We start from the raw sequence: 27,723 nt of genomic DNA on the forward strand, positions 1-27,723 counted from the left end.
CAGAGCGTACGTAGTACAAGTGGTAATAATTCTAAGTCTGCTAACACTCTCATCACACCTAACCAGGATATTCCAACCTAGGACGATGGACATGCTGCGCACCTTCACCTCGGACATGACTGCCCATCCCCTAGCGAAAGTTGGTAAACAACATACTAGGCGTGATAAACAATCAGAGACGTAACAAAGGAAAAATGGGCAATCTCGGTGAAGAGGTGGAAATAAAATGCTTGCTAGTGACGAACCCAAAGGCAAATATCAGCTTGAAAGCCACAGTCTTATCACTAATATCCATATACAACATGCGCCGCTTTCCTTACTTACTTGTTAGCTGTCCCATTCTCCAGTATATTCACATTGCCCTAGATAATAAAAACATCTAAGTGCCCGGGGGGTGCATTCCTTCCGATTCGCGCAGCTCTCCTGCGATCTCTAGACAGAGCAGAATGGGCACGCGCAATGGCGCAAATATGTTGACACTTTATTCAGGGAAGAATTCATGAATCGTATCTGCAAGGAAAGCAGCAGTTACCCCTTCCAGAGCTTGAGAGTACGACCTTGGGACAGTTCATGCCTCAACTACAAAAGGGCCTTCCCACTCCCCTCTCGGTCCCTTTTCTCTTTTCTCCCGCAAACAACATCGAATAGTAAGTGGCCAGCCCTGTCATTGCGGATCTGAGTTCCCGTATGCCTTTAGTTGCTACGGGTTGATGCCAACCTTGCCGCCGTCCATTGTGGACTCGTAGCTAGGTCGCCGTTGTCCTACCTTTTCCTGCTATTGCTGACCTACTATTATTAACTTCTTCATCTCCAAGCGATCTGGCAACAAGCTCCCCCACGACAATTCTCCATCACCAACTGCTGCGCTATATATCGGCGAGTGCTCCTTTGGGACAGAGCGTGCCGCTACTACTCCCTCGGAGTACAGTCATTCATTTGGCACGGAGCGTCTCTCATGCAGCTGCGAGGCCACGATAAGGCAACTACTTTACGGCTTAGTATGCCGTTTTAACGCTTCGAACCAATGTAATCTACTCAAATCGCTATATATCGGTTCCTTCTGTTCGCCGGCTGGAATTCCTTTCTGGCTTTCGGTCACTTCAGAGATAAGTATAATTCTTGGGTGCGGAAACCTTCAATGTTACTCGCTCGCCAGGGATTGATCCTCCGAGGTTCGACTCGACCTCGTCTGGAGTTATTTCTATCCTTCTACTACTCGAGTTTGAAGATCTCTTCCTCCGACAACCAAACCGGGAGCAGGTGAGGGTGACTTCGGCATTTAAAAAAAATAGTTGAGTTGTTCGGGACGGGAAGCCCAGACTAGGAAGGGAATCGGCCTCAGAGATTGCGGCGAGGCAGCAGCAAACACAGATGCTAGTTAGGAAGACTCCCTTATCGCTTTCCATGAGGTGAAAGGAATCAAGGCGTTCTCCCGATCGCGCCGAAGTTAATCTTTTGCCTGCTTAGCCTGAGACTTCCGAACGATTACCGATACTAAGAAGGTAGAATATTGGGTCATTCCCAAGTTCCATCTACGACGCCTGTCAATGACACCGAGACGGATAAGTGCAGATCTGACCGCGACCGACCGAATGGCTGGCACACAACAGCAATTCATCTCTCGACCTGTCCCCCGTCTTATATAATGGAGACATGAACCACTGCCAAACCCTTGGCAAATTCTTCTAACCTACTCAACCTACGACAGCAATGGTTGTCCTTCTGTCGGATACCTATGTCACCGAGGAAAGGAGATGGTGTCGTATGAATTTGAGGGGAGGACTATCTACCAAGCAAACTTTCGTGATTCAGCGTCCAAGATCAACAAGAAGCAGTTCCTTCTCCTCTGCGTGGTTTACAGGCAGCTTCATGACGCAGGCGAATTGTTCGAGAAATATTATTCGAAGTACTTCATGAGTCCGGTCATGATTCGTCTACTACGCCCCTACGTGTAATGGGTGGTCGCCGAAAAAGAACCGGTGCTTATACTCACTACGAGTCAAACTCTCATGACTCTATCTCTGTACAAGGCTATCATCACCGAGCACTGATACACGTCATCCCTTTTCAGGGGCCCAATCCCCGGGAATTGCATGCCGAGAATTTGATGCCAATTCTCATCCTTAATAGGACAGCTATTATCAGTAAAGTTGTGGCAGTATATATACGAAGAAAGGTAATAAACCGCGAGAAATAAGGCGCTCAGACGCCTTCCCTCAGTCGGCTCGAAGGTCCTTAGTTTGCGAATCTCGAGCACAGGTATTTTGCCCGAGAACGCCCGTCTTATGAAATCCGATTCCTCCCTGAACTCACATACCCCCAGCGAGCGCGCCGCCGTCCAGTCCTGGCAGCGAGGTAAGCCCTGCGATAGATGTCAGGAAAGAAGTTCCCGCGTCATTAGGCCGACATCGTAACTTACATGCGTCAACTTCTCGTTCACTATAGGTTGACCTTTGCACTGGTTCCCCTGCTGTAAGCTCTGCGACTTCAGCGTCGGACAATTCACGTTGCAATTGGCATCCATGGCCCTTTGCAGAGAGTCATCCTTCCACCCGAAAACATAATCACCATGGTTACCGTAGCCTGTTTCATCACCAAAGCTCCATATAAATGGCTGGGATCCGTCTGTGGTCCATAGGGACTGGTCGTTGAACGCGGTCGTATCCCAGATGGCTTCGAAGAAGAGTTGGGGAACTTCGACGGGGTGGCTAGCAGGACAGGGGCCACTACTTTCAAAGGTGCCAGATTGGGGGTATGAAATGTGGCTCATATGATCGGCACTATCGAGGTTTTTACCATCCCAACAACTGTAATTGAGCACGTTGAATCAGATAATGTCCAATTCTTAACAGCAAGCCGGGGGATGGTTAAGACCGCAAGTAGCCTCTGTGGTTTGACTTACGTTGGGAAACGGACATTCACCATAACACCATAGGGGCAGGGCTTCTTTGGGAACTCAAGGGTTTCACCAGTTCGAGTGCTAGGCGTGTTGAGGCAGGTATAGGTAAGTTGGCGGAACTTCTGTGCCTGTTCCCGAGTCCGGAAGTTTGCGTCCCCAGTGAGCATCCGGAAGCCCTAAGAAATGCGATGTCTCAGTAAGAGAAATGCTTGAGCTATACAAAAAACGATAGGCGAGGTATATAGACATAGATGCTCAATGACATAGCCCGCGATTTGGGGAGATAGGCGACATACTGGCTGGAATGCGGTAACTTTCGAATTACCGACTAGGCTGTTGGTGTAGTATACAGTCATTCCGCCGTTCGCCTGCTCAGACCCGACGTTGTCCTTGAGTGGGACCCTACGAAATGTTCCGTTCTGTGCTCGGAAGTACATGACTGCGGTCCAGTAGTTGGAGAAATCCTCGCTAAATTGACATGTAGTGCATGTGGCCGTGTTTGAGATGTCAACTCGGGGGTCCATGGTTACATTGAAAGAATTCTATGTCTCAAAAGTCAGTTCCGGGATCTTCAAGAAGAGGCAAGAACCTACTCCTCCCACAACCTGGTGGAGATGTGGCGATGGAAGTTGGCCAGGATTAACGAGGGGATCAAGGCGGTCAACGACGAGTTGCGAGCATGAGAAACGAAGGATCCCGGCTACCCCACCGTTGGCGAGCAGCAACGCTACTACCGCCAGCACATTCACGAACCGCATCATGGTGAAAAATGGAGTTTGAAAGTGACGAACAGTAAACTCTTATCTGCTTCTAAAACTGACTCTTCGCCGAAAAGGGATCCTCGTCAGACGAACAGGTAGAATTTTCCAAACTTCGGGAGAACCACCCTCTGCCTTTTTATAATTCAAGTTCGCAGTCGGCACCAGAACATCACCCATGTTGAGCTTTCAACCCATTGTTGCAACTTACCCACCTCACCGCATAGCCTTTAGTAGGGTTGTTTTTAGAGTGCTTGTATACGCCGTTGATATATTGATATTTGTTTGACACGACCCTGGGCGAAGTGAGAGCAACCTGGATCCTTTGGGAAATAGCTCGCCCCAAACTCTTCTCGTCTAGGTTCTACTAAAAGAAGTTAAACAAGTTAGATTGCTCGCGCTCAAGAGTTATCGATAGGGGAGTCCAATATATGAACCAGTGTATTGAATACAGTTCTCCATGATATCACGTCGTCATCAATCACTGCGGATGGCTAGTCTCCAATCCGCAGATCTGGGTGGCCCGCTTCCTCATAGGTTGCGAGATAATTAGGCTGTTGGCGGAGATTCTCGCGTTCTCGCGACGCAAAATTCGCCCCTATATCCCCGCTGTCTATCGAAGAACAGGCTAATAATGTCTCCCCAACTTCTCATTTCAAGTCCCCGCCAGACACGTCACTCTGCGTCTTCACTTGGTTATGACTGTGGTTAGAATATCTACCTCGTTTAGTGTTAGTCGAGGCATGGCTTTCGTCGCCTCGAGCTTTGTGCGGTCTCCTTATTTGTGAATTACAACATGCTTCCAATATTCGCCTGTAGGTAGAGGAGGATAGAAGCCCCTGAACAGCAGCTTCCGGCCGCAAAGAACCAACACCATGAATTACTGCGCGCGGTTTATCTCTACTTTATTCAAGTCTTTGGAGGAAAGAAAGAATTTGGGGCCTCATGATCCACCACAAAGTGTCTTCACATTGAAGCCGGTAATTTACGTACGGCTATGACTCCAGGCACACTATACGTACGGGTCCTTGAGTGTATAAAAGTGACTTGAAACCGGCATGCCCACTCCGCCGGTTCTGCTAGTCCCGGAAATAATTAATATCGGACCAAGCCCTTGGGGCTCTAGTTAATTTAAGTGCGTATTCGTACCGAGGAGTGTGCGCGTACTCGTACCGAGGCGTATCCGTACCGGGCATATAAACCCTTTCCTTCCTGCCCATCGGTGACAATGTATCATTCATTTAGTCCACCCAGGATAGGTCCTAACCATTTGTATCTATATGGAAATGCGACGGGAAACTACTTCCAAACTCGTCATTCCCTGCCCCTGAATTTGAGATGGCGACCCGAGCATCGCATACGAAGTCTCGGAACGGCTGTGCAAAGTGTAAACGTCGCCGAATAAAGGTACGGGCATTGACACCACCATGCTGTGTCGCGAGTCAGCATAAAGGCTAGTACGGTGTACTAAGTTAGTGTACCTCAGTGTGACGAAAAACATCCCTCATGCCTCAACTGAACGAGACGCGACATTCCCTGCAGCTTCTCGACTACCTCACCGGCGTCATTTACCGTGGGAAGCATAGCGCGACTGCAGGTGGCCAACAGAATTTCCTGCACTCCGCGAATAGACGTCAACTTTAACAGTCCCGGTTCTTACGGAGACGCACCATCCACTAATAGCTGGAGGCGGGACCCGGAACTGATGCACCACTACTGCACAGCTACAGGCAATATAATAGCTTTCCGCCAGGACATGCTACATGTCTGGAGGGTTATACTCCCCGAGGAGGCCTACAAACACAGCTACATTACGCATGGATTGTTGGCTATTTCGGCCCTTCATAAAGCCCATCTCATCCCTAGTGACCGCAGCACGTACCTTACTTTGGCTGCCCACCACCAATCTCTGGAGTTGGAGGAATATACGCCGCAGATAACAAAGGTATCGGATGAAACCTGGAAGCCCCTGTTTAGTTTTGCTTCTATTCTCATCATATATGCCGCCTTGCTTCCTAAGAGGTCTGGGAGGGGAGAATTGCAATCACCCATATTAGACCTCTTGGATCTTTTCTCATACAGGAGGGGGATTCAAACTGTCTTCGAGCCTTTCTTAATCCAGATTCGACAATCTTGCTTGGCCCCTTTGGCTTACGGAGTGTGGGTCATTCAAACGGAAGAGAACACAAGGTACCATCATTTCCTAAGAGAGGGCTTAGAAGACAGCATAAGGCCGAGCACATCGGGCTAATATGTGTATAGTAACCCGCCGCTACGCCAATCTCCTCTCCCACCAGATATATTTAATTCTCTAAACCGTCTCGACGCTTTTCTCCAGGAAACTTTACCTACGAGTGCCCGTGGGGATTACGCAAACGCCACCGAACTGCTCATCATCTGTACGAAATCAATAGCCCACGCCGGCATCCATGTCGAGCCTGGGATGGTCTTCGTCTGGCCGTACACGGTATCCGATGCCGTCATATCCGATATTCGGTCCCTATACCCACCTGCGCTTTTGCTCTTTGCGTATTACTCTGTGTTGATCGTGACATTGGAACATCGATTCTGGTATCTGGCTCGATGGGGTCGTCAGTTGTTTTCGGATATCGATGCTAGATTAGCGGGTCATGCCGAGCTGAGAGAGATGATGGATTGGCCGAAGGAGAGGATTTCGGGGTAATCGGCGATGTGGGTGATGTGTGAGAGTGTTGAGATAACTAGCCGGCCTTGTCTCGTACATATTGGAGGAATTTTCGCCATTCACTGATCTCCGACCGAATGAGGGCGAATCCAATGCATCTCAGTGCTAACACTTCGGCTTGGATGTAAAATGGACCTCGGGATATAACGGACGAATAGAAGAAAGAAGGCTATATCATCGTCGGCGAATAGGACTAATATATTTCGATACGAAAATATCATCAAATACCCCCCCCCCCCCCCCCTTACAATAAACAACCTAGACAGCTTATTCCTCCTCCCCCGCAAACTTGAACCGGAGGAAGCTTGAGCTAGAGTCAACACTTCGCCATCCCAAAGCAATATCCGTGTATATTAACTCAGAACAGAGGGGAATGTTTCACTCCGCCATTATACAAGATAAGGGCTCCGTATACATCGCGGGGGAAAGTAGAAAACGAGGATACGTGAGTTCACCAGCGAGTATAAAAGTAGCCTTACCAAGTATCACGATCCTCCTGAATCTTTGATTTGGTCCTTCTCATTCAAAAATCGCTTCACTTTGAACCTTAGAAATCTAAACTCACTTCTTTTCTACTTACACAATGCGGCTTATGTCTCTGGCTACGACAACCATTCTTGGGCTCGCATCCCGGGCGCTTGGCCAGAGCTTCTTACCGGACATGATGCGTTTCGGCTGCTCTCAACTTGTAATTGAGCGCGTTGACCCAATTGTTAATCCAGGCCAGGTCTACACTCCTCACGTGCGTTAAATTGTCGGAGACAACTCGTTCAACGTCACCATGGATCCTGTTGAGCACGATTCTGGAGAGCTTTCCACCTGCACGACCTGTACATACTCTGAGGACTTTTCCAACTACTGGACTGCTGTTCTTTATTTTAAGGCACGAAATGGCACTTTCAAGCGTGTACACCAGGAGCCCAACTTCTTCTTAGTGCAGAATGGTGGTATTACAATTTACTACATTCCACCCTATGATGGCCTGACTAAGGTTTCTGCCTTCCCCAAGGTATTGTCTTATATTCAACTGAGGCATGTGTTTGCTGTTGTAACATATGTTAACAGTAAATGAACTCTAGGGCTTTCGGATGCTCGCTGGTGGTCCTCAGCAGTCTGGGCCCGAAGGCATGCAGAGAGGGATCTGCCACCGATGCTTCCCTAGGAACCAGAACCCTCCTGGCGGTGCTTCGTGTACGGGCACAGATACTGTCAGTCATCCTCCGGGCATGTGCTTGGGAGGCATCCGAACAACCATCACGTTCCCTACTTGTTGGGACGGGCAAGAGTACCGACAGCCCTGATCACAAATCCCACATGGCATACCAAATAAGAAAAAGCTTTAATTATTATTAGAAAACTTAAAAGAGAAATATCTATATAAATTATAAGTTTTACTATATATATATCTAAGTTACCTTCTAAGACTCTCTAGTAATTAATTTAAGTATAACTATATCCCTATACTTAAATATATACGTCTCACTAATATCTTATAAATACTACTTAATTACTTTACTTACTTTATAATAAGTACTCTCAATCCTAATACTAGATATACTTATCTGATATACTAAGCCTTAGTGTTAGAATTATAATAGCCTTCTTTAGTTATAATATAACTTTATTTTCGTTGATTAACTATTTTGATATTCTATTTCTATTCCTGTAGGTAGAATTGTAGTAGCTTCTTATAAGAACTATTCTAGACCTATTTAACTAACTGTTTCTTTTATTTTGTTCTTGCGGTGTGCGGGCAGGCTGCATTGCTCCGTCTCAATATCTCTATAGTTATAATAATTTAGTAGTAGTCTTAATATATTTAAAGAGATACTCGAGTATAATTAGCTTAGATAGATCTATATAGAGTCTTTTAAGCTAATTAGAAGTCTGCTTCTAACTTTTATATACTGTTCTTCCCCGTCCTTAGTTCTTATAGTATATAGATATTGTCTATTAGACTCTTCTCTTCAAGTTGCAAATCAGTCCCTCTTGCTGCACAAACCAGATATTCTTCGTCTTCCACTCTGCCTGCGGATCAGTAAGTGTAACTTCAAATCGTCTTAAAAATTCCGGGATCATCTTGGCCATCTCCATGGCCGCAATATGTCTTCCGATACAAGTGCGGGTTCCGGCGCCAAAGGCGAAGAACGATTGATCCATCATCTTCAGCTCGTCCTCGGAGGCGTTGAGCCATCTCTCAGGCTCGAAGCTGTCTGGGCTGGGGAACACCTCAGGATCATGCTGGGTCACCCATGCGTTGATTCCGACAATGGTACCTTCGGGGATGTGCCTGCCGCAGATCACGGCGCCGCCTCGGGGTACATGTCGTTCTAGTAGAAGACCAACTGATGGATGAATTCTGAGGCCCTCCTTAATCACAGCCTGCATGTACGGCAGGTGGTTTGTGGACTCCTTGAAGGATACTGGCTGGCTGAGCTTTCCTTCAGCGGCCGCATCGTCGATTTCCTTGACAACTTTGCGCATCTTGTCTGGGTTCTTGAGCAGGTGATAGAGTACAGCGCGGATGGCAATGGCAGTTGTGTCCGATCCAGCAAACACATTTGTGCTCAGGTGAACGACAAGATCACGTGTTGACATCCTCTCCGGCGACGAAAGCTTGACGGCGTACCACTTGCTGAGCATGTCTCCGCGTTGATCTAGGGCCTCAACGTCAAGCTCTCCACCCTTCTTGAGGCTTGCTCCGGAACCGTCCAGTCCGAGAACGGAATTGACAGCTTTTAAGGTAAATGTAAGCACTTGGTTCCAGTTCTCCATCGATGGCAGGAGATATGGGAGAAGAGGGTTTCCCAGTAGAAAGTTGTGCCAAATCGGAACCTGGCCAACCTGGCTGGCGTATGTCTATTAATCTCTAACGTTAGCCGAGTTCCAAATTGCGTGTGTGCACGGTTGCCGTACCAGGATGCCCTCGATACTCTCAATCATGCTGTCAACATCTTCTCCTCTGTCAAGGAAGCCCAGCTTTTTGGCGAAAGTAATCTCTCCCACGACGTCAAAGGTGTAGAACTGGATCCATTCGCCCAAGTCTACCGGCTCGTTCTCGTCTGCGAACCGGTTCAGCTTATCAAACAGAAGCAAGCTGCAAGCATCCACGGCTGGTTCATTTGTCAGAAGTGTCGTCAGACTGAATGCATTGGCAATCGGTTTCTTCATTTCGCGGTGGTAAGCTTCATCTCGGGTGCCGAAAAGGTTCAGCTGGGGCTTTCCCTTCCAGGTAATGGACTGGATGGGATAAAACGCAGACTAGGAATTTTTGTTCAGCATTTGCTCGCTCGCGGTTGATCCAAAATGTTATCAGGCGTTAGACTTCGCCGCACCTTTGTGTAGCCAGACTTCAGGCCATAAATCTTCTTAATCTCCCGAGGATCTGACACAGACACATGGTTCGGGCCGATGCGAACAAGGGAGCCATATTTTCGATGTAAATTAATTGCCGTCCTGTGCGCCTGACCCTTGCATACGTCCCGCCATCGCCAGAGCGCGGTGTAGCCGGCAAGAGCAGGTCCTGGAATGTCCCAGATGCCTGGGCGAAATTTGTTTCGGAGGAGACTGATAACGGCAGTGGTGCCTATCAGAAGGAGAATTGTAGAGGGTGTAGACAAGATTGAGACAATCTCGACCATGTCGAACTTGTCGGGTAACTCGAACATCGTGACTGATGGCTTTGCTCAGTTCGTTGCAGCTGGTTTTTTTTTTTTTCTTTTTTCTTTTTTTTTTTTTTTTTTTTTTTTTTTTTTTTTCTACGCCCTAACCTGCTCAAAACGACGATGCCTAAGGAGACATACAAATTGACGTGTGGGAGGAAGGCTTCACGTTTCTTTATATGGAAACAGGTTGCGTTCATCCGTTAGACCGGAAACTGGCCTTCGGAAGACGACTGAGTGTCATGATCGACGCCGTTTCCGAAACCTGGGGTGGAATTGCGGGGACCCCAGACTGGGATCCACATCTGTCCCCTAATGAGGCATGGTCCCAACCCCGGAAAATATAATGGGCGGTTCTCCGCAAAGACTGTGACCAACAAATGGGACTTATTTTAAATCGGAAGATCGGAAGGAGGACTCTAGCGGGCCTTTGTATCGGATACAGGTCTCTAGGAGGGTAGAGAATCGGCGGGCGCGACGCGTTAGTCACCGAGACCCGCAAAACAGACTGCAAAGCAGCGGGAAATTCTACACAGCATGATGCACGATCAGAACGGCTGACAAGAGCGGCCCAGAGAAAGAGCGAGAAGGTGAAAATGAGTTTGCGACCAGGCCGTGGTTCACAGGTGACGGAAGTTGCGGCGAGCAACAACGCATCTCTGATACATATGATGCCCCGAACGTTGCTCCAGGAGATGCCAGTCCATCTCATGAGTGAGCGAACAGAAGCAGATGCAGGAGAGGCTGTGGGACGCGTTGATGGAGAACCAGCGAAACGGCGACTAAGATGAATGAAGACGCAGGTCGCCGAGGAGCTGAAGAAGGTAGAAGAGCTTAGACATGGAGAACGCATGAGAGATCTAGACGCACTACGGGCAGATCTGACCGGAGCGACCGTGCGGTCACCGCATATTTGCTTTGCTTGCGAAGCTTACACTCGCAAGCCTGAGCACATCGACTCCGGTCGATCATTTGTTGTTGGCATTGTTCCCACGAGGGCCCGCGGGCTGAGTCCATAACTTGTCAGATGATTGCGGAGAAGATTCGGCTTTTCGGTGTTGCGTTGATGATTCGCGCATTGCCATGACGTGTTATGGCATTACGAAATTCTTGAGAAAGGAGTTGGAACGTTCATCGGGATCTCGTCCCTTGTTTCGGATGCAGGGATAGGAGGCCCGGGTACAGGGTCAACTAGATCCTACCATCCAAGCGTGACAGGCATCAACTTTTCAAGCGTGCTTTGGTCTCGCTAAAGTAAGTGCCGAACTCTTTCCCCACAACCACCCCATGTTGTCCCTGACTTCTGAACGCCTTCCCCGCACAAAATGCTCCACTCACTGGCGGCTCGAGCGCTTAGTCTGGTTTGAGTAAATTTTCGACCAAAGTGTATTGAGCGTAGATACAATTGTAATTGAAACAGGACTGCCCCTTCTGACAAGCACGAGATTGAGACCAGCAAGTCGGGCTAAATTCCTAGGGGCTAGGGCTTAGGAGCCACTTCCCCCGTGGCATAACAGTTCTCTCTCGCTTCAGGAATGTGTGCCTGTGAAAGGAAGACTTTAAGGCAGATAGTGTCTTTTTCATGGTCAGCTATACGTGTGGTCCGAGATGGGAACGTCGGGGACACTGTGCTGCTGCCAACTTTGGGGCGAGCGCAATTGCCCAGCGATATTGGGAGGACACACCCGCCCTTTAGGGTCTCTGAACATAGCAGTTGGGGACTCAGCGAGCAAGATAAATTCCTGACGAGCTTGGGAGAGCAACTACAGGACGGTGACTATTTTCCCAGCTGTGACAATTTCCTAACACCTGTCCAGGCGGCTCTCTAATAACTGCACCCTTCATAGACCGAACTTCTACGTTCTGCAATATTTGAGCCACTTTAGAACTGTCCCATTCTAACATTCATCTATAAATTCATATTACAACAAAAGACTCTGTAGTAGAACTATCATTACTAGAAGTTACAATAGCCGTTCTACTAGTTGTAAGAAGTGCTAATATATAGTCTAGTATTTTTAAGTATAAGAAGTAAATTAATTAACTTCCTCTCTTCTATGTAGGAGGAATTCTTTTATAACTCTTTTATATAAAGTTCTATTCTTAATAAAACTAGTATTACTGGTTTTTATTTATACTTAGTTAGTTTTACTAGCTAAGAACTAGTTAGTAGCTCAGCTCATCCATCATTTCTCATCCCCTTTCCTAACCTTGGCCGTCACCATCAACGGGCCCTTAAGGTCACTCACGCCCACACTAATCATCTCGGGCAGCCTGCCACGGAATCCACCGCTGGCCGCTTCATCCCTTTCCGCCGGGTCGGCAATCTGAAAGTCGAACTCGTGCAGCAGGGTGCTGGTCAGCTTGTAGATGTTCGTCTGTGCTACCGTCTTGCCGAGGCATTGGCGGCTCCCAAGGCCAAAATGCATCAAGTAGCGGGCACGATCTGCGGTTTCCCGGACATTCCAGCGTGAGGGGTCGAAGATGTTGTGTTCATCGCCCCAAACTCGGGGATTATGGTGGAAAGCGTGATTGCAAACCGCAATTGACATCTGGAATATGACAATGTCAACATGTAGGCTGCTTACTGAGGGAGCATGGTTTTTTTTGGGATGGGGGGGGGGGGGGGGGGGGGAGATGGAAAGTAGGAAAGAAGGGAGGAAAACGCACGCCCTGTTTGATGTGGCGGCCAGCTACCAAGATACCTTCCGGATCCGTGACTCGTCTTTCCAACGGCATACTGAACACGGGAGTTAATCGAAAGTTTTCCCTGACACACGCGCGAAGGTACGGTAGCGAGTTCTCAGCTTCCGTCACCGAATAGGCCGCTTTGTCAGCTTCCAAGGGTGGTAATTTATCATCGATTTCCTGAACACAGTTCTGCAGAATATCCGGGTTGTGCAGTAGATTGTAAAAGAGCAGCGTCGCTGTTGCGCTGGTCGTATGAGTTCCGGCGATGCTGCAATAAGGCCAAAAAGGGTTGATTAGAATGTCTCGTGTTATGCAAATACCAACCATATGGATCCAGATTCCAGAAACTCACATAAACCCAAAGGCTTCGGCCTCAAGGTCAATCTTTGCAATGTGCTCACCAGTGTCTGGATGTTTTGCTAGGATAAGACTCGTCAAAATGTCCTTCCTCTGAGCTCCGTCTTTCTTGCCTTTTCGTACTTCGTCGAGCCGCCGCTCTACGCACTCCGAGGCAAGCTGCACGCACTCTGCCCGGCCCTTGAAAAGGTCCTGCAGTCCCCTATGCGGTATAAGCGGGAGCCATTTCCTGAGCGTATGTGTCATGGCCGGCCAGGCCCCCGTTACTGAGCCGAGGAGCGTGTGAGGGACGACGCGGGGAACGAGGACGTCGTCGGAGACCTGGACGCCAAAGGAGCGACCAAAAGCCAATTCACCTAGGACGTCAATGGTATAGTGATGGAGAAGCTTCTTCAGGTCAAAGATCTTTTCCTCTTTGGCATAGCCAGCAATCTTGTTGCGTAGAATCCTAATGTTCGCGTCCAAGTACTGCTCCATGCCCTTGACGCTGGTAAGGGAGAAGCTATGCGACATGTGACGTCGCCGGATGGAATGAAGCTACAAACAATGATAGTGAGTGGTGAGTGAATGCAGCTGTTCATGTAGCAAAGAATGAGCAGTATCTCTCCCTCCCCCCCTCTCCTACATTTTTCCCCATATGACTTACATCAACAGATCGCATGCCGAAGACATTGGCAGTTTTGCCGCCGAACGCATCATAAAACTCCGTCTTGGGCATGCGGCGTCCGCCCTTTTGATAAACCAAAGCCACGGCCTCCTCGGCGGTGATACTCAACTTGTCCGGCCCGTAGCGCACAAACTCGCCGTATATATCATGGAGGTCCGTCAGGTTGTACGGTTGCTTGAGCGAGAGATACTGCCCAACTTGCCACAGGTCTGTGATGGATGCCAAGAAGGGACCCGGGTAGCCCGCTAGAGGATGGAAGTACCTTTGGTAGATGACGTAGACTGAACATGCTGCGACTGCCAACCCGACGGCCAGGACGACCAAGGGTGCAGGGCCGTCGATAACTTGGAGCAATAGAGAAGGCATTGTGTTGAGAACTTGAGATAGGAGCACGACGAGAAGAGAGTCATGGGGTTGCAAAGTGAAGGGCAGGGGGGAGGTTGAGAATATTACTCCGTAGTTGCCAGCGTTCGTTTATCACTAATCCGAACTGGGCGATTCTCCCCGCACCCCCAATTCCGGCAGCAATCCCTCAGTCCCAGCTCCGGGTTTCTCGTGTCCGGTAAGAAAGAACATTGAAGCTAGGCATTCTCGGGGTCTGGCCTCTCGACCCCACATTTTAAAACTCAAACTCTGAGCAACGAGCACTTGGCCTGGCCCCACACTCCCAAGTCCCAACCCCACTTGGTCCTTTTGCTCATTGTTTTGGGAAACACAGCCGCGGGAAAGTGGGACGTGGGGTTCTAGGAGGGAAGGATGCCATGCGCGCCGCATCGACGACTTCTCCGCATCCTGTTAATCTCGGACAAGGTGGGCGAATAATGCCGAAGAAGTCGAGCAGCCAAAGTATAAAACACCCAGTAAATAGATGATCAGCCATGTCAGACCTTGTCATGGGTTAACATTGCTCACGCTCTCTTCCATTTGCGCTGTGCACGATCTGCTCCGAAAAGGACTTGGGGCAGATTATGTATACCTACGCTCAAGATGAAAACGGTGTCTCAGCAGTGCCACAGGCAAGCCTCCGGAATTGGGTGACTGTAGGAGACCTTGGGCGCCTCTTGGCTGTTGAAGGCCCGGGGTTCCGCCAAGGCCATCGCAACCTCGACGCATCGTTTTATATATGCCTCGTCACTGAAGATTTTATTGTCGCTGAGTCGAGATATTGGCGGGGATGTGGCGACGAAGTGAAGAGACGAAAGCGTATACAGGAGCTATGCCTGCATGCTGGAACTGCCTGTGAAATCGCAGTGTGGGTCCAGGACTATCCCCCCACATTCCACACGGACGTGGTGGACCGAACCCACCCCAGCCCGGACAGGAGGGATACCTAGGCGTATGGCCTATTCAGAGTGCGTGGCATTGCATTGCCTCGCTGGCAGTGGATCATAGTCCCAGACAAGTTGAGTAGAGAAAGAGACAAAGCCAGTGTGGGCCAGGACTCTAGGCTATGGAAGCCGAGAGCAGGCAGAAGGAACCTATCATTCCAACTTCATTTCGCCACTACTACGTGTTGTCAATGTATTTGATCTACGATATGGACGCTTCAGACAGCACGATTGCCGCGGTGAACACCGCGAGCCCGTGACTGACCCTCAGAAGGTCTTTCACTACACAGACCTTGTGAGGACCAAGCCTACTCCCGAGAACGATCCATATGATTACCAGGCCAGCTAGGACAACGGGCACCAATCCGAGGGTATTACCAGGGCCCCGCCTGCCCGTCAGAATAACCCATAGACACAGTGGCTTTGGCTTATACACGGAGGGAATCGCCTATTCAGCCCTGCCGCTTCTCAAGACTACGCTGAGATCCAGACCAGGTTTCGCATCGAGAACTGTTTCCTCTCCTTGAATCCCATGGTAGAAGCTATCTCGGAGCAGGCCGGATGGTCTCACTTCTCTCTCCCTGCAGACGGCCAGAGCATTGACTTCATAGATAGCCTTCACACCCTTGGCGGCACTGGTGATCCAAACCTCCGCCAGAGGATCGCCGCCTATGGCCACATAATAAATGCCTCCATGGAAAACAGGGAGGTCACAGCCTTGCTAGCCCGCCCGGCTTTTCGTTCGCAGTCGCCCACATCGATGAGGGCCTCCATGTGCTCTTTAATATTGTAATCAAGAGCAACGGGAAGTACGTGGCTATCAAGCAAGGCCACGGCCCACTTGACGTGGTCGCACGGCACGGCAACTATGTACCATACAACATACAAGGTGAGCCGTCCATAAACCCCCCTTACCTTCGATTATGTTGACTGGCTAGGCACTACTTACCATAAGAAATAAAATAATAAAATTATTACGACTTGGCCAAGTTCGTGGAGTGGAACAGGAGCGCTGTCGACCATATTGACCGCAGTGGTTCCTCCTCATACGAACGGGCACGCCAATGATACAATACAGGCAGGATGGCAAGGAAACGATGGTGAGGTTTGTCAAGCTATCGGATGATAACTGAGGTAGGAGGGGGTAAAAAGAAAAAAAAAAAAAAAAAAAAAAAAAAAAAAAGTGTTCCTGCCACCGGGGAATTTGAGGCACTTGCGCCTTCCGTCGATCCCCGCCGCTCCCTTAACTTATCTTCGACCGCCTTTCTTTCTCTCGACCTACACCGGACGCGGTCTTTCTCTTTCACGTTTGAAAAAGAACAGAAGATAGCTACTTTTAAAACAGCTCTTTTTAGTACACTGACAAGTACAAGCGGCCATCAGATACAGTCCGGCTGATCCTCTATATCAAGCAACGAATCACTCATGATTCTCAAAATACGGCATAGGGGTTTCGCGTCCCACTTCCCCACCTCTTCCAGTAAGCTAGCAAATTCAAGAAGGATCATTTTGGCCGCATTGTACCCGCCCTCACAGATGACTCCCGAAAAGCTAACTACGCCCCCTTCCCTTACCCAACGCCTCGCAGCGTTCTCCTGGCCATCATCGGCAGCTATCGAAGGTGAGAACGATGATGACGCGCTCCCATCGCCGCCCAACCCAGGCCAATCCGCTTCGTTTAGAAACTCGTAAGGCTCCACATCCGTTCCCGCGCCGAGTTGATGGCTTAGATCATCGTCATGGCTCGAGCCCATCATAAACACATAGAGCCCTAGTACCAAGGCCGCCGCGAAGATGGAAACCTCAGAGTGAAACATGGTTCCGTCGTTGATGCGGCGGCGATTCATGGCGGTGTAGATGCCCGCGGCATGGAGGCAAGCCCGACGTGCATACCAGGTATGACTCCACGCGGCGATGTTCCTCAATGCTTCGTGAGCACTGTCTGCTCCATTTCGGCCGGCAGCGAGCTCGAAGACTTGGAGGTTGGAGAAGAGATTGAGGTTTAGGAAGTGCCACATCGTGATGCAGTTGGGGTTCTTGAGCCCGAGGAAACGAGCGTAGGCCCTGTATATGTCATCTAACATACGTGACAGCACATTCCCGGACTCTTCTAAGGCAAATACTATTTGCGGTGCATTGGAGATTCTGTGGTCTACTTTGGCTGCGTGATGGTGGACTTCGAGGATTCGGATCCAGATAATAGAGAGCAGGCCGATGATGCCTGTCGGCGAGACATTCTGCGATTCTGACAGGCGCACTGAGGGTTCATGCATCTGGATCAAGATAGATCCGGACACGATACTGGAGCCATCTTCGACGAGCCGCTTCCACGACCTGGCTGAGGAAGACTGGAATAGCTCAGCAGAGCATGGATGCTCGAATTGAATTGTACGGGTACGGATGAGCGGCGCCTCGCCTAGGCTATACGACCACCAAGCATCAGTAGCGATCATAGTAGCAATGAGCCTAAGAGCGACGTAGAATCAGTCAGTAAAAGGAAGGCCTGTTCCTGGAAACGCAATCCGAAGGTGATCACACCGTTTAAGGCTCTCAGTTCGCGCCCAAGCCTTCCACAGAGCGTCGTCGCTCTGGCGCTGACTTTGAGCCTCGCCTTGCGTTCTGAGTCGATCTAGGAGATCTTCTATACTAGGTGAAGCTGAGCGCATGGCGAATAGCCCTGAGAGTTGAGCAAGCTGAGAAACAGGGTTATTAGTATCTCCTGCGTGCTATCAATGATTTCTTGTTAGCCATCAATTTCTTACCGACAATGTCTGATTGTACAGCATCCGCGCCAGCATCTCATCTTGAGAGCCCTGTAAAAAGTCCAATGTCAGTACGACTCATGACCGCCGGAAAAGGGGTAATGTAAGAGAGAACAGTACACGAGCCAGGCAGATCCTCCAAGCGGTCAGGAGTAGCGTCGCAGATGTGAGGCGAGAGATAAGCGTCGCAGAGCTCCCTGGTCCGAAGCACGGCGTGGCTAACTGGTGACAGCATTTCTCGGTGGCGCCCTGCGAGGACGATTCTCTCAAAGTTATTACCATCTGTGATATGAAGGGGGTGAGATAGACAAGGCGACGTACTGGCAAGTAGCTGAATGCGAGTGCTTTGACTTGTTTTGAGTCGAGAAGCGCGAGCCCGAGGAGGCATAATGATAAGACGACCAGATTCGGCGTCGACTTTGCCGAAAATGTAGGTTGATGTATAAAAGGGAGCAGGGAATTGGGCTGCCTAAAAACAAGGTCCAGGCCGAGGTTTAGTAGTCGCGTGGGCGGAAAATCAGGGGAATTATTGCTACCATTGAGAGATAGAAGGTCCGACCCGAGCTCGTGGATAAGCTCCTGGCGCTTATCCTCATCCAGGCCCCATTTCGATTCGTTCTCCTTACCGATTGAAGGAACTGGCGAAGATCGCGCGATGGAAGTATCCGCCAAAATGTTATCGCCCTTGTACTCTACCACTTCAGCCCATATATTAGTTGCTTCGTGACCCGCTGTAGACCCCCTCTTGTTTGGCCACAGCCCCGCAACACGAGCGAAACGCTCAAGGGGAATACAGCTCGCCCGTTCCTTGCTAGATATCTGAGAGCTTATCACGCTGGACGCAAGGCCGCTTTCAGTACTAAAGTTTATAAAATTCGGCGAGTTGATGTTGTTGTCGAACGAGTCGAATATATCCTGGCAGAGGTGGAGATTACTGGGATAGGAGTTGCCTAATAACTAAGTTAGCTGCTGGGGAGCGTCAAGCTCGGGACCACAGATGGGTGGGGAGATGCGCTTACCTATTATGAAGGAAGCCGGTACAAGATTGCCACCAGTAGTAAACAAAGGTTCATGTGGCCGGAAACCAGTGTTGCTACTGGTGATGTCTCTTGGTGCCGTCGTCAGGTCAGGGGCTACGAAGTCCTGTGTTGCCGTAGGTTCTGGTGCCGTATGAGGGTGGTTCGGGTGAGTTACTTGGAGTAAAGGGCGCAGTGCTGCATTTACGGATCCGTTTAGTCCTTCCTTGCGAGCCTGCAGCATTGATGCGGCAACTAACCCATCGAGGTCGGTGGTGCCCATTTGGCCAGCCGCCGCCGGTGGGTCTTCCAGGTGGAGGCTGTGGACCGGCATAGTTTCCTGGGCTGGTGATGTATCATCCTCGCTATCATCGACGTCAATCTCGCTCTCGTCGCCAGGGCTGCTGTTGCTGGGATATTGGCCACCGCGTAGAGAGTTCGGGCTGTTTTCGACAGCGATCCGCTGGTTGTTTCGCCCTTCATTTGCCGCGTTATCCTGGCCATGGAAGACCTTGACGTGTCGTAGCAACACGTCGCTAACTCCAACCCTGATTAGTGAAAACGTAGTTACGTATGGCATCACGGAATGACAATGACCAACCTCCGTGCGTACCGGCGGCCGCACTTGCGACAGTGATACGGCTTCTCTCCCGTGTCTGTGGTGCGTCAGCTCAGGCTCTCTACGGGCTATCCAGCTAACCTTCCCTGGGTGAGCCTCACGAGAACGTTCGTGGCGAACGAGGTGTTCAGTCTTGAAGAACGTCTTATTGCAATATGTGCAGTTTTTCATTCTGGCAATGTAGGCTGGCCCGGTGGGCGGTGGGAACTTAGGAAATAAAGGCGGGCAGTTCTTTACTGTCGTTGGAACGAAAACTCGGATTGGTTCTGGGTGGTTCAGGGAGGGAGTAATTACAAGCTTTCTGAGTGGTGAATGGCTCACAGCTGGATTTGCTGGATTAATCCTCTTAGTTTGGTAAATAGTGAATGCCGGGGTAGCATAACCGCGGGACTAGAATGCAGCAGCTCTCGAATGCGGGGGCAGGGGCGTGCTGACAGTTGGCACCAACATCCATTCGGTGTGTTCGCTTTGCCCACGGAACCACGCCAGACTTTCTTCGGCACCGGCTTCGCATGCCCAGGGATGGGCAGGTCCCTTGGCAAGATGAGGACGAGTTCGCGTGCTTCAATCTCGATATCACCATGCCTTCACCTGTAGCTATACCGCTCTCCAGACCGCCTTATCCTGTTCTTAGATATATTCGTAAGGTAATATTGTGTATGAAAGTTTAATGCGGACCCCTCGAGGTACTTGTTGCTGACATAGACATTCTGGTCGGCTCTTTTACGAAACGGGATCGAGAGGTGCACACCAGAATTTATCTACAATGCATTCGACTTTGCCTCAGAAGCAGCCGCCTGCTTAAAGAAACAATACCGGCATCGTTCCAGACGAGCCTGTCTCGTGCAAATTGGGAGCCTTGGACCCGCTAAATGACGCTCAGTTCAGCTTACCAATAGATAGGTTTCTTGCACGACCCAAACAAGCTAACAGGCTGGCATTTCGCTTCCTCTTCGACCAGCCTAATCCAGGGCAATTCATCAAGCCGAGCTCACCACGGGGTTTACTTTATCTATCGGTGGATTTGACATGTCCCACAATCAGGCAGCACAGCACGTCTCTCGCGTGACGCAGGAGAAATGGATCCAGGTTGTGGGCGGAGAAATACCGTGCAGTCCGGGACAGCCGTTGGGTTCGGGCCATTCCAAGGGTGTCGAGCTCTAGACCATTACGGGTTAGCAGTTCGAAGAAGACAACAGCATAATTATGGCCTCTTTAGTTGCCGCTGGCTTGTAATTGTTAAGGTTACTCCTAGCAACTGGGAGGTCAAGCCTTTCAAATTAAGTATTATATTCCCAGCGGATATATCCTGGAACTTATTCATATTCAAGTCCTTAGGGTTACTCTTCTATGTCGCTATCACTCATTCGTTGTCCCGGCGCTGTCTCGTAAGGAAACAACTAACATTATGCAGATCGAAGCAAAATGAGCATGTCTTCAAAATATGCTCAAGCATTTTGGTTCCTACACGCCGTGCCACATCTTCACGGACCCAGAGATGTGCCTCCCGCTTGCCTTCCCATCGATGGTGGGACGAGCAGATACTAACACCCACCAACGATGCAAATCAGCAAAGACAATGGTTTTGATATCGAAACAATTAGGGACCACTTGACAGCTTCTCATAGCTTTGCTTTGCCCGACTCGATTCGAGACCAGGCAGCCGAGTCAATCCTGTCAAACCGATCACCATTAAGCCAGTAAATACTGTCTTTCTGGTTTTCGGCAGCGGGATCCCAAGGCAGGGATTTCAAGACCGTATTTGATTGTTTGAATGTGGCCGTCGTCTCGATTCTTTATATCAAGTCGTGAGTATCAAGCTATATTAAGGCACAATATCATTTTGGGGGCCGGTATTCTTACACAGGACGGAAGCGGATGAGCTTAGGCATTTGGTAAAGTGTTAAGCCGCGAGATCGAAGTCGGTCGTAGAGCTTCTCGACAAACTTCGACTCCTGCGAAGGATCGACCAACGTGATGGCAGCTGCTCCCGCCTGGCCGTCGTACCTGAAGCAAGCATAGAGCCGATGTGTTAGCAATGGCGGAAGGCAATCCCCCCCGGGGGCACATTGAAAAGGATTTGATAGGCTCAATACTTACCCGGAAAGCTTCACAGCGTAGACGGAGCAGTCTTTCACATTGGGGAGCTTTCCAATGTGCTCGCGCACTTCGCTCGCGCTGACGTTCTCCCCCCGCCACCTAAACGTATCGCCAAATCGGTCGAGAAAACGCACCCATCCAGTACTATGACGGACAAGCAGGTCCCCAGTCCGTTGGAAAAGATCACCTTTCTCGAATACATCGGAAATTAGCTTCAGTTTGGTGGCGCTAGGGTCATTGTGGTATTCGTTATAAAACTCCATAGACCTCACACGGCCAATAGCCTCACCGGGCTCGTCTGCTTTAGCCGGTACACAGAACCCCGTCCGGGGATCTCGGTAGATGGACTCGGTGGCGGGATCGAATTTAACCAAGAAGACGTCGTCTTCGGCGTAGAGCTTAATGGGGCCGGCGAAGCCGACCATTCCGACACCCTCCATAGAACGTGAGTAATTGTCAAACTTGGCGATGCCTTCGGTGGAACGGTAGACCTCCCGGATCTCTGGAATGCCGAAACGGGCCGTAAAGTTTAGCCAGACGTCTCGGTGAAGGCCGTTTCCCAATGCTACGATGCACTTGTGTGCTCGGTCATTCGGAGACGGGGGAGCGGCGATAAGGTATCTGCAGAGTTCTCCTACATAGAGCATGCGTGTAGCTCTGCTCTCAAGGAGCTGGGTGGAGAATCGCGAAGCCGAGAACCTGCGCGCCAGGCAGAAGGTCCCCGAGAGGCCTGTGCTGTAGTAGAGGCCAACGAAGAGGCCGGTTGCATGAAAGAGGGGCAGGCAGGAATAGGTGCGGAGAGGCAGGTAGGTTCGCGCATGTTTCACGTCGATCGTGGAGGGAGTTGACACCAGGACAAGCAAGAAGTTTTTCACCGCCACGGCCTTTGGCTTGCCGCTGGTACCAGAGGTATAGATCAACGCACCAACGTCCTGGAGGAGACGCTTGGTCGGCGGTGCCACCGGATCAGCCGTGATGTCCGCGAGGTCCTCATATCGCAACTGGGAAATTCCGGAGCCGGCACAGGCCTCCGCTGAGAGTCGCAATGGGGGATACGAGGACAGTGACAATGAGAATGTGGGGGGCGTCTGGCTAACATCGCTCAGCTCCGCAATGACTGGAGCAAGATCCGGAGTGCAAACTAGGATCTTCGGATTCGCAATGTCCAGGCAGTGCTGGAGTGTCTCTTCTGCAAGTCAGATGATTCAGCGAATGTGTCGGTACAGACGGACGCCAAGAAGGCCCCACATTCATATTAACGTGTGGATGAAGAACGCGTCAAAGTGGGAGAATGGGGGACAGCATGCGGAGAAATGCCGAACAGGGAGGGAGCGGATGGGGCCAGCCCCTCGATGCGGGGTGCATGCCTAGTGGGCGGGGTGCATGCCTAGTGGGCGGGGGACTGATAGAGAGCTAACTTACTTTGGAGCGCAGTGTTAATGAGCGCCGGCACTGCGCCGAGCTTAGAAACGGCCGCTTGAGCGAAGACCATTTCGGGAGAGTTTGTAGCAAGTATTGCCACCACGTCTCCACTCGCTACGCCTCGATGTTGTAACGCAGCTGCCAGCTTGCTAGATTCTATCGATGCTGTGAGCCCTTCCCGTAATCTAGAGGGTTGAGGCACAGCTTGCTCAGCTCACCAAGAATAGCTTCGGCGTACGTCCACCGGCGGCCCTCAAACCAGAGAGCTTCCGCCTGTGGGTCTGCCAGCTGTAACATGTGGTAGAGGGAAAAATCGTCGCCTAAGGCTTGGATTCGCTCGGTGAGTCGTTTTCTGAACGCCTTCTCATTTAAGAGCTGATTGATATCATACGAAATTCCGTAGCGATTATTTGCGTACAGGGCGCTGAGAAGAGTCGCTGTGGTAGCCAAGACGGCAATTGCAGCTTTCTTCGCTGGAGTCTGAATGGGTAGTCTGGGAGGCATTCTTTCTGCTTTCTGCTAATGGTACGGGATGGTGTTGAGCTGTGACAGGGTTGAGAAGCTGCATTCAGGACGATTGGATCAAATTATATGATAGCAGGTTCGGCAGGTTTCCAGGCCCGAATTCCAGGCCGTCAAGAATCTATGTGGGGCTACCAAAACACTTGGCTTGGCAGTATCAACCCGGCGCCTGGGCTTGACTGACCGAGCAGCCGCGTTATGCCTTAGTTGGTCACCGTCAAGGACCGTCATGTGGCTCAACGATGACCTAAGTCCTCTCATCTTGCCATTCGCCGCCCCCTAGATTTCTCATCGTGTCTTCTCCGGAGCCCCCATAGGGTCCGGACTTCAATTGCGGCCAAAGAAAACCTGCATCCGTACCTGCATCCGCAAGGCCTGTTGTGTTTGTCAACCAGCGCAAAGTTAAATGCAACGTTGCTAGTATTTGTAGTGCTTGCTCGAACCGCGTACGCGACGAGGGGACCTGCGTCATCCCCGAGACGGCCTGCGGAAGGTAATGAGCCCTGCCCCTTAGCTCTACTGTCAGCAAGCTTACAGAGTGCTACAGGATCGTAGACGGTCACGACGCCTGGCCTGTTTGTGAGGTCGCAGCTGCTTCCTTGTCTAGTTAACAAGGTCAGAAATTGACTTTAACGAAAATCTGGAAACATTAATATAACAAAGCCACGGACGGTCGTTGATCCGACCGACATTGACATCGAGGGCGCTGCTCTACAGCCCAAGGCCAGAGCTGGGGTGGTACTATGTCTTCTACGCTCCACAGCCCCTGTGTGGACCAGGGGCCGCCTGGCGAGCGAGCCGAATGCACGTGTCCGCGCAGTTGTCCGCGCAGTGTTAAGGACCCGCGGGACCTAGATGCCACCACTCCCTGGCACCCGCCCCGGCAAAATGATCGCACGTTTACAACCACCGTGCCATATTATACGTATCCATTCATCACTGTGTCCAACCTCCACAGACTGCCACCGGAGGACGTCAACTATCTGGACCTCAAACAATGCCTCCGAGTCCCCTCGCGCGTCTATCTCGATGAGTTTCTGCAACAGTATTTTCGTTATGTCCATCCGTTCCTTCCGCTTATAGACGAGGCGTTCTTTTGGAAAATGTATCATGGCGCCGAAGAGGCGGATGACTGCCTAACCCCCGGATTTCCGCTCCTCGTGCTTCAGGGAATGCTCCTTGCCGCTTGTAGTTTCGTTGGTCCGAGAACGCTTGAAAAGCTAGGCTACGTCTCTGCTCGGGATGCTCGGCGGGCCATGTACGGCCGAGCCAAGACATTGTATAACTTCGAAACGGAACACTCACGGCTTCACATCGCCCAGGCTGCGATCTTACTCTCATACTGGACACCGCCGTTTGAAGAAGCTGCGAGCAAACCAAACGCAGCCTGGCTACGGATTGCCATCGAAAACGCCAAATCTGTTCAAGCCCATCAGTGGAACTTTGGATTAGCACCAAAGACGAACCCCACCAAGATCCTTGAGCAGATCTCCCTGAAGAGGCTGTGGGGCTGCTGCATTGTTCGCGATTGCATCTCGGCCATTGCATTGAGACGATCTTGCCAGATCGGAGGACCAGAATTGTATACGAACGTCAGGTTCTCATTGGCCTTCGAAGACTTGGAGCATGAGATACATGAATCGAGGGTATATGATTCTCAGACGAAAAGGCATCTAATCATAACCTTCTTGGGTTTTGCTGAGATGTGCATGTACCTGACGGACGTATCTAAGCTGCTCTTCCCCCACCAAGCAGGTCTGTCAGACGAAATGAAACAATACGGGCTGGTCGAAAGGACCACTAGGATATTGGAATGCAAAACAACCTTGGATCGGTGGCACAGCAACACGGCGCAGAAACTGGATAACTGCCAAGGAGCCGGCACTGGTGGCTCTAAGACAGACGGAACGGAGCTAATCCACCCATCGGTGATACTCTTTACGACTCTACAGCACATTTACTACTAGTATGTCCGAAATCCCACTGGACGACCGCTATGAAGCTGACTCTGTCGAACCAATGCTCACAGCTCGGCAAAGATTGCGTTAGCAAATCGGCAGATGCTATTGTACTATGACCCGCCCATCGTCACAGCCCAGGACGTGCTGGTATTCCATGAAGAGGTACAAAAAGCGACTGCTGCCATCGGCAGGTGCCTGTTGACCCTGATGGAACTTCAATTAGCCCGCTTCCTCCCCATTAGCGTGTAAGTCTTGTGTGCGACCCCTCGCCCCGACGTGAGAGAGGCGACTGAAACCAAAGTACTGTAGCATTCCGTGCATCGCGTTTCCACTCGCTTTGCAGGCGGTCAACTATAAGATGAGGAAGCTTTCGTTGAATCCTAGCGCATATATTTTCACGAAGGTTATGAAAATCTATGACCCTCTTTACGATGGGGTTGAGGGCCTTATGGAGACGATCCGAGTAATCCTTCGCCAAAACCAGCTCGTTCAGCACATTGAGTCTAATTTTCCGCCGACTTCTATATATATGCAAACACATACTACTTGCTGGATGGACATCACGGATTTCCACGCTGTTTGTTACATGAGACTGGCCCTCTCAGTGGATCTTAGTCTCAGCGCGGGTCATTTGCCAGGCGAGCAGGACTTTCCGAGAATGCTGCAAGGACAGCTCACCGATGACGACGCAGACGGCCCTAGACCGGGAGCCGCCACGCCCGAGGCACTTGCACCTTTGAGCGTAGCGGGCTCATCCCAGGCCAACTCATGTGTCCACACTGACGACGACACTGGAGTGGGGCCAGATGTCGGAATGCAGAGTGACTTGGCCCAGATACATATACGAGCATTTGAAGGAGGCGTTGCGATAGACGACTTTATGGCTCTTGACAAAACTCTAGCGCTAGAGAAGGGACAAGAGATGAAGATGGGTATACGGGGATTCTCGGGCCTTCCCGCAGATACGCCTGATTACCAGGATTGGAAAAACGAGCTGTGCATAAACCCGGCTCTGCTCTTATTTAACGGGCATGAATCGTAGGAGAATCCCTGCTCCTAGATGGGGCCGGTTGGGAGGACAACTCGTGACTTTCGGGATAGCGGCGGAGACTAGAGTCAGGTGTGCCACGGGCCAACTTAATGTAGGCCCAGAGCGGTGACATGGTTCAACAATATTTCTGGGGGATCCGCTGGGCTCAAAGAGAAAAAAGGAACCAAGAGACCAAGGTTTCGTTCTCCGTTGAAACTTCTCGCCGGAGTCCAATTCGACCGATGCCAGGCAGCGCACCCCACCTTCACGGTGATCCCAAGGCTTCCCCGCCCGCGGAGTTAGGAAGTACGCGGAATTGTTCCAAGCCAATGAAGGTCCTGGTTCATCGCTGAGGACGGGGGTCAAAATGGGCAAGTGGGGACTCGTGAGGACTTGGGGAGTGGTGGTTGTAAATACGGAGTCCCAATTCTCCTTTTACACTCAACAGTTGATAAAGAACGCTTTAAGCGGCACTAATACCACGGAATTCTATTTACCTAACCGTATTATAAAGGCCCAAAGCTGGTCGAAAGCATGCCTTGGAATAGACAAACAATCCCGAGAACTGCCGAGTCTTAGAAGGCAACCTCACCCACCTGTCGAGCTCGAGCTCAGAAAACTTCCGTCGTGGGGCAGGTGGGGGCACTATCCAGCCACGCATCCCAAGCCCACGTAGGAGTGCTCCCACCCACACAAAAAAAAACCCACCCATAGCCAAAACAAAGAAAGGAGTGGAGAGCGCATTACAGGACGAGAGGAGAAACGAAAGTTTCGTTCCTTGCTAAAGTACAAAGTAGGTGTAGGGGTTTTCCCCCCACCCCCCAACCTACAAAGAACGTTGAGTAGTTACTTTCAATCTAAGTCCCACAAATTCACATCCTGGCAGGTCCCTACAGTAATGATATTTATATTTCTTCTTAATAGTTTTCTCTATTATTTTGGGACCACCTTTACTAGTGTATTGCTCTTTTACTACTGATGTTCTTGCCCGGATTGGCCCACTTGTGACTGAGCCAACTGACAGTAAAAGAGTTGATGTTCCAAGTGTCGCGGCTAACGGCCCGCGGCCCTTGACCGAAAGTAGTCTTATAAGGCATAGCCACTACGCTCGGCCATCCTTCCCTTGGGTGGTGGGCTTTTCGTCTAGGTGGGGAGCAGCTCCTACCGGGGCTACGTGGCACGGCTAATACGTGCTGGTTCTCTTCTCGATCAAGTGGACCCCGGA

General features: G+C 50.5%; 5 protein-coding genes and 1 pseudogene across 5 annotated transcripts; 1 reads left to right on the forward strand and 5 right to left on the reverse strand.

The window, feature by feature from the left end:
* Positions 1-2,202: 2,202 nt before the first annotated feature.
* SAPIO_CDS0700 lies at positions 2,203-3,336 on the reverse strand (annotated as a pseudogene; the record flags this gene model as incomplete).
* Positions 3,337-8,314: 4,978 nt separating this feature from the next.
* On the reverse strand, positions 8,315-10,029 carry SAPIO_CDS0701 (uncharacterized protein; the record flags this gene model as incomplete). Its single annotated transcript, XM_016783417.1, has 3 exons — positions 8,315-9,220; positions 9,278-9,622; positions 9,697-10,029. 3 exons carry the CDS (start codon positions 10,027-10,029, stop codon positions 8,315-8,317), a joined length of 1,584 nt encoding a protein of 527 aa, XP_016646183.1.
* A 2,180-nt stretch (positions 10,030-12,209) lies between these two features.
* Positions 12,210-14,104, reverse strand: SAPIO_CDS0702 (Cytochrome p450 monooxygenase; the record flags this gene model as incomplete). The annotated part of the gene is made up of 4 exons (XM_016783418.1): positions 12,210-12,575; positions 12,694-12,982; positions 13,067-13,608; positions 13,718-14,104. The coding sequence occupies 4 exons, from the start codon at positions 14,102-14,104 to the stop codon at positions 12,210-12,212; spliced, it is 1,584 nt and encodes a 527-aa protein (XP_016646184.1).
* Positions 14,105-16,445: 2,341 nt separating this feature from the next.
* Positions 16,446-19,424, reverse strand: SAPIO_CDS0703 (uncharacterized protein; the record flags this gene model as incomplete). The annotated part of the gene is made up of 6 exons (XM_016783419.1): positions 16,446-17,532; positions 17,605-17,759; positions 17,829-17,869; positions 17,949-18,110; positions 18,365-18,778; positions 18,848-19,424. The coding sequence occupies 6 exons, from the start codon at positions 19,422-19,424 to the stop codon at positions 16,446-16,448; spliced, it is 2,436 nt and encodes an 811-aa protein (XP_016646185.1).
* Positions 19,425-21,085: 1,661 nt separating this feature from the next.
* On the reverse strand, positions 21,086-23,489 carry SAPIO_CDS0704 (putative Bifunctional fatty acid transporter/acyl-CoA synthetase (FAT1); the record flags this gene model as incomplete). Its single annotated transcript, XM_016783420.1, has 5 exons — positions 21,086-21,257; positions 21,327-21,470; positions 21,564-22,752; positions 22,986-23,141; positions 23,204-23,489. 5 exons carry the CDS (start codon positions 23,487-23,489, stop codon positions 21,086-21,088), a joined length of 1,947 nt encoding a protein of 648 aa, XP_016646186.1.
* Positions 23,490-24,250: 761 nt separating this feature from the next.
* SAPIO_CDS0705 (uncharacterized protein) lies at positions 24,251-26,510 on the forward strand (the record flags this gene model as incomplete). Its single annotated transcript, XM_016783421.1, has 3 exons — positions 24,251-25,473; positions 25,537-25,713; positions 25,778-26,510. The coding sequence occupies 3 exons, from the start codon at positions 24,251-24,253 to the stop codon at positions 26,508-26,510; spliced, it is 2,133 nt and encodes a 710-aa protein (XP_016646187.1).
* Between the last annotated feature and the right edge of the window lie 1,213 nt (positions 26,511-27,723).

The sequence above is a fragment of the Scedosporium apiospermum genome (genome assembly GCF_000732125.1).
Source record: "Scedosporium apiospermum strain IHEM 14462 chromosome Unknown SEQ_SAPIO_0033, whole genome shotgun sequence".
NCBI classification, from domain to species: Eukaryota; Fungi; Ascomycota; class Sordariomycetes; order Microascales; family Microascaceae; genus Scedosporium; species Scedosporium apiospermum.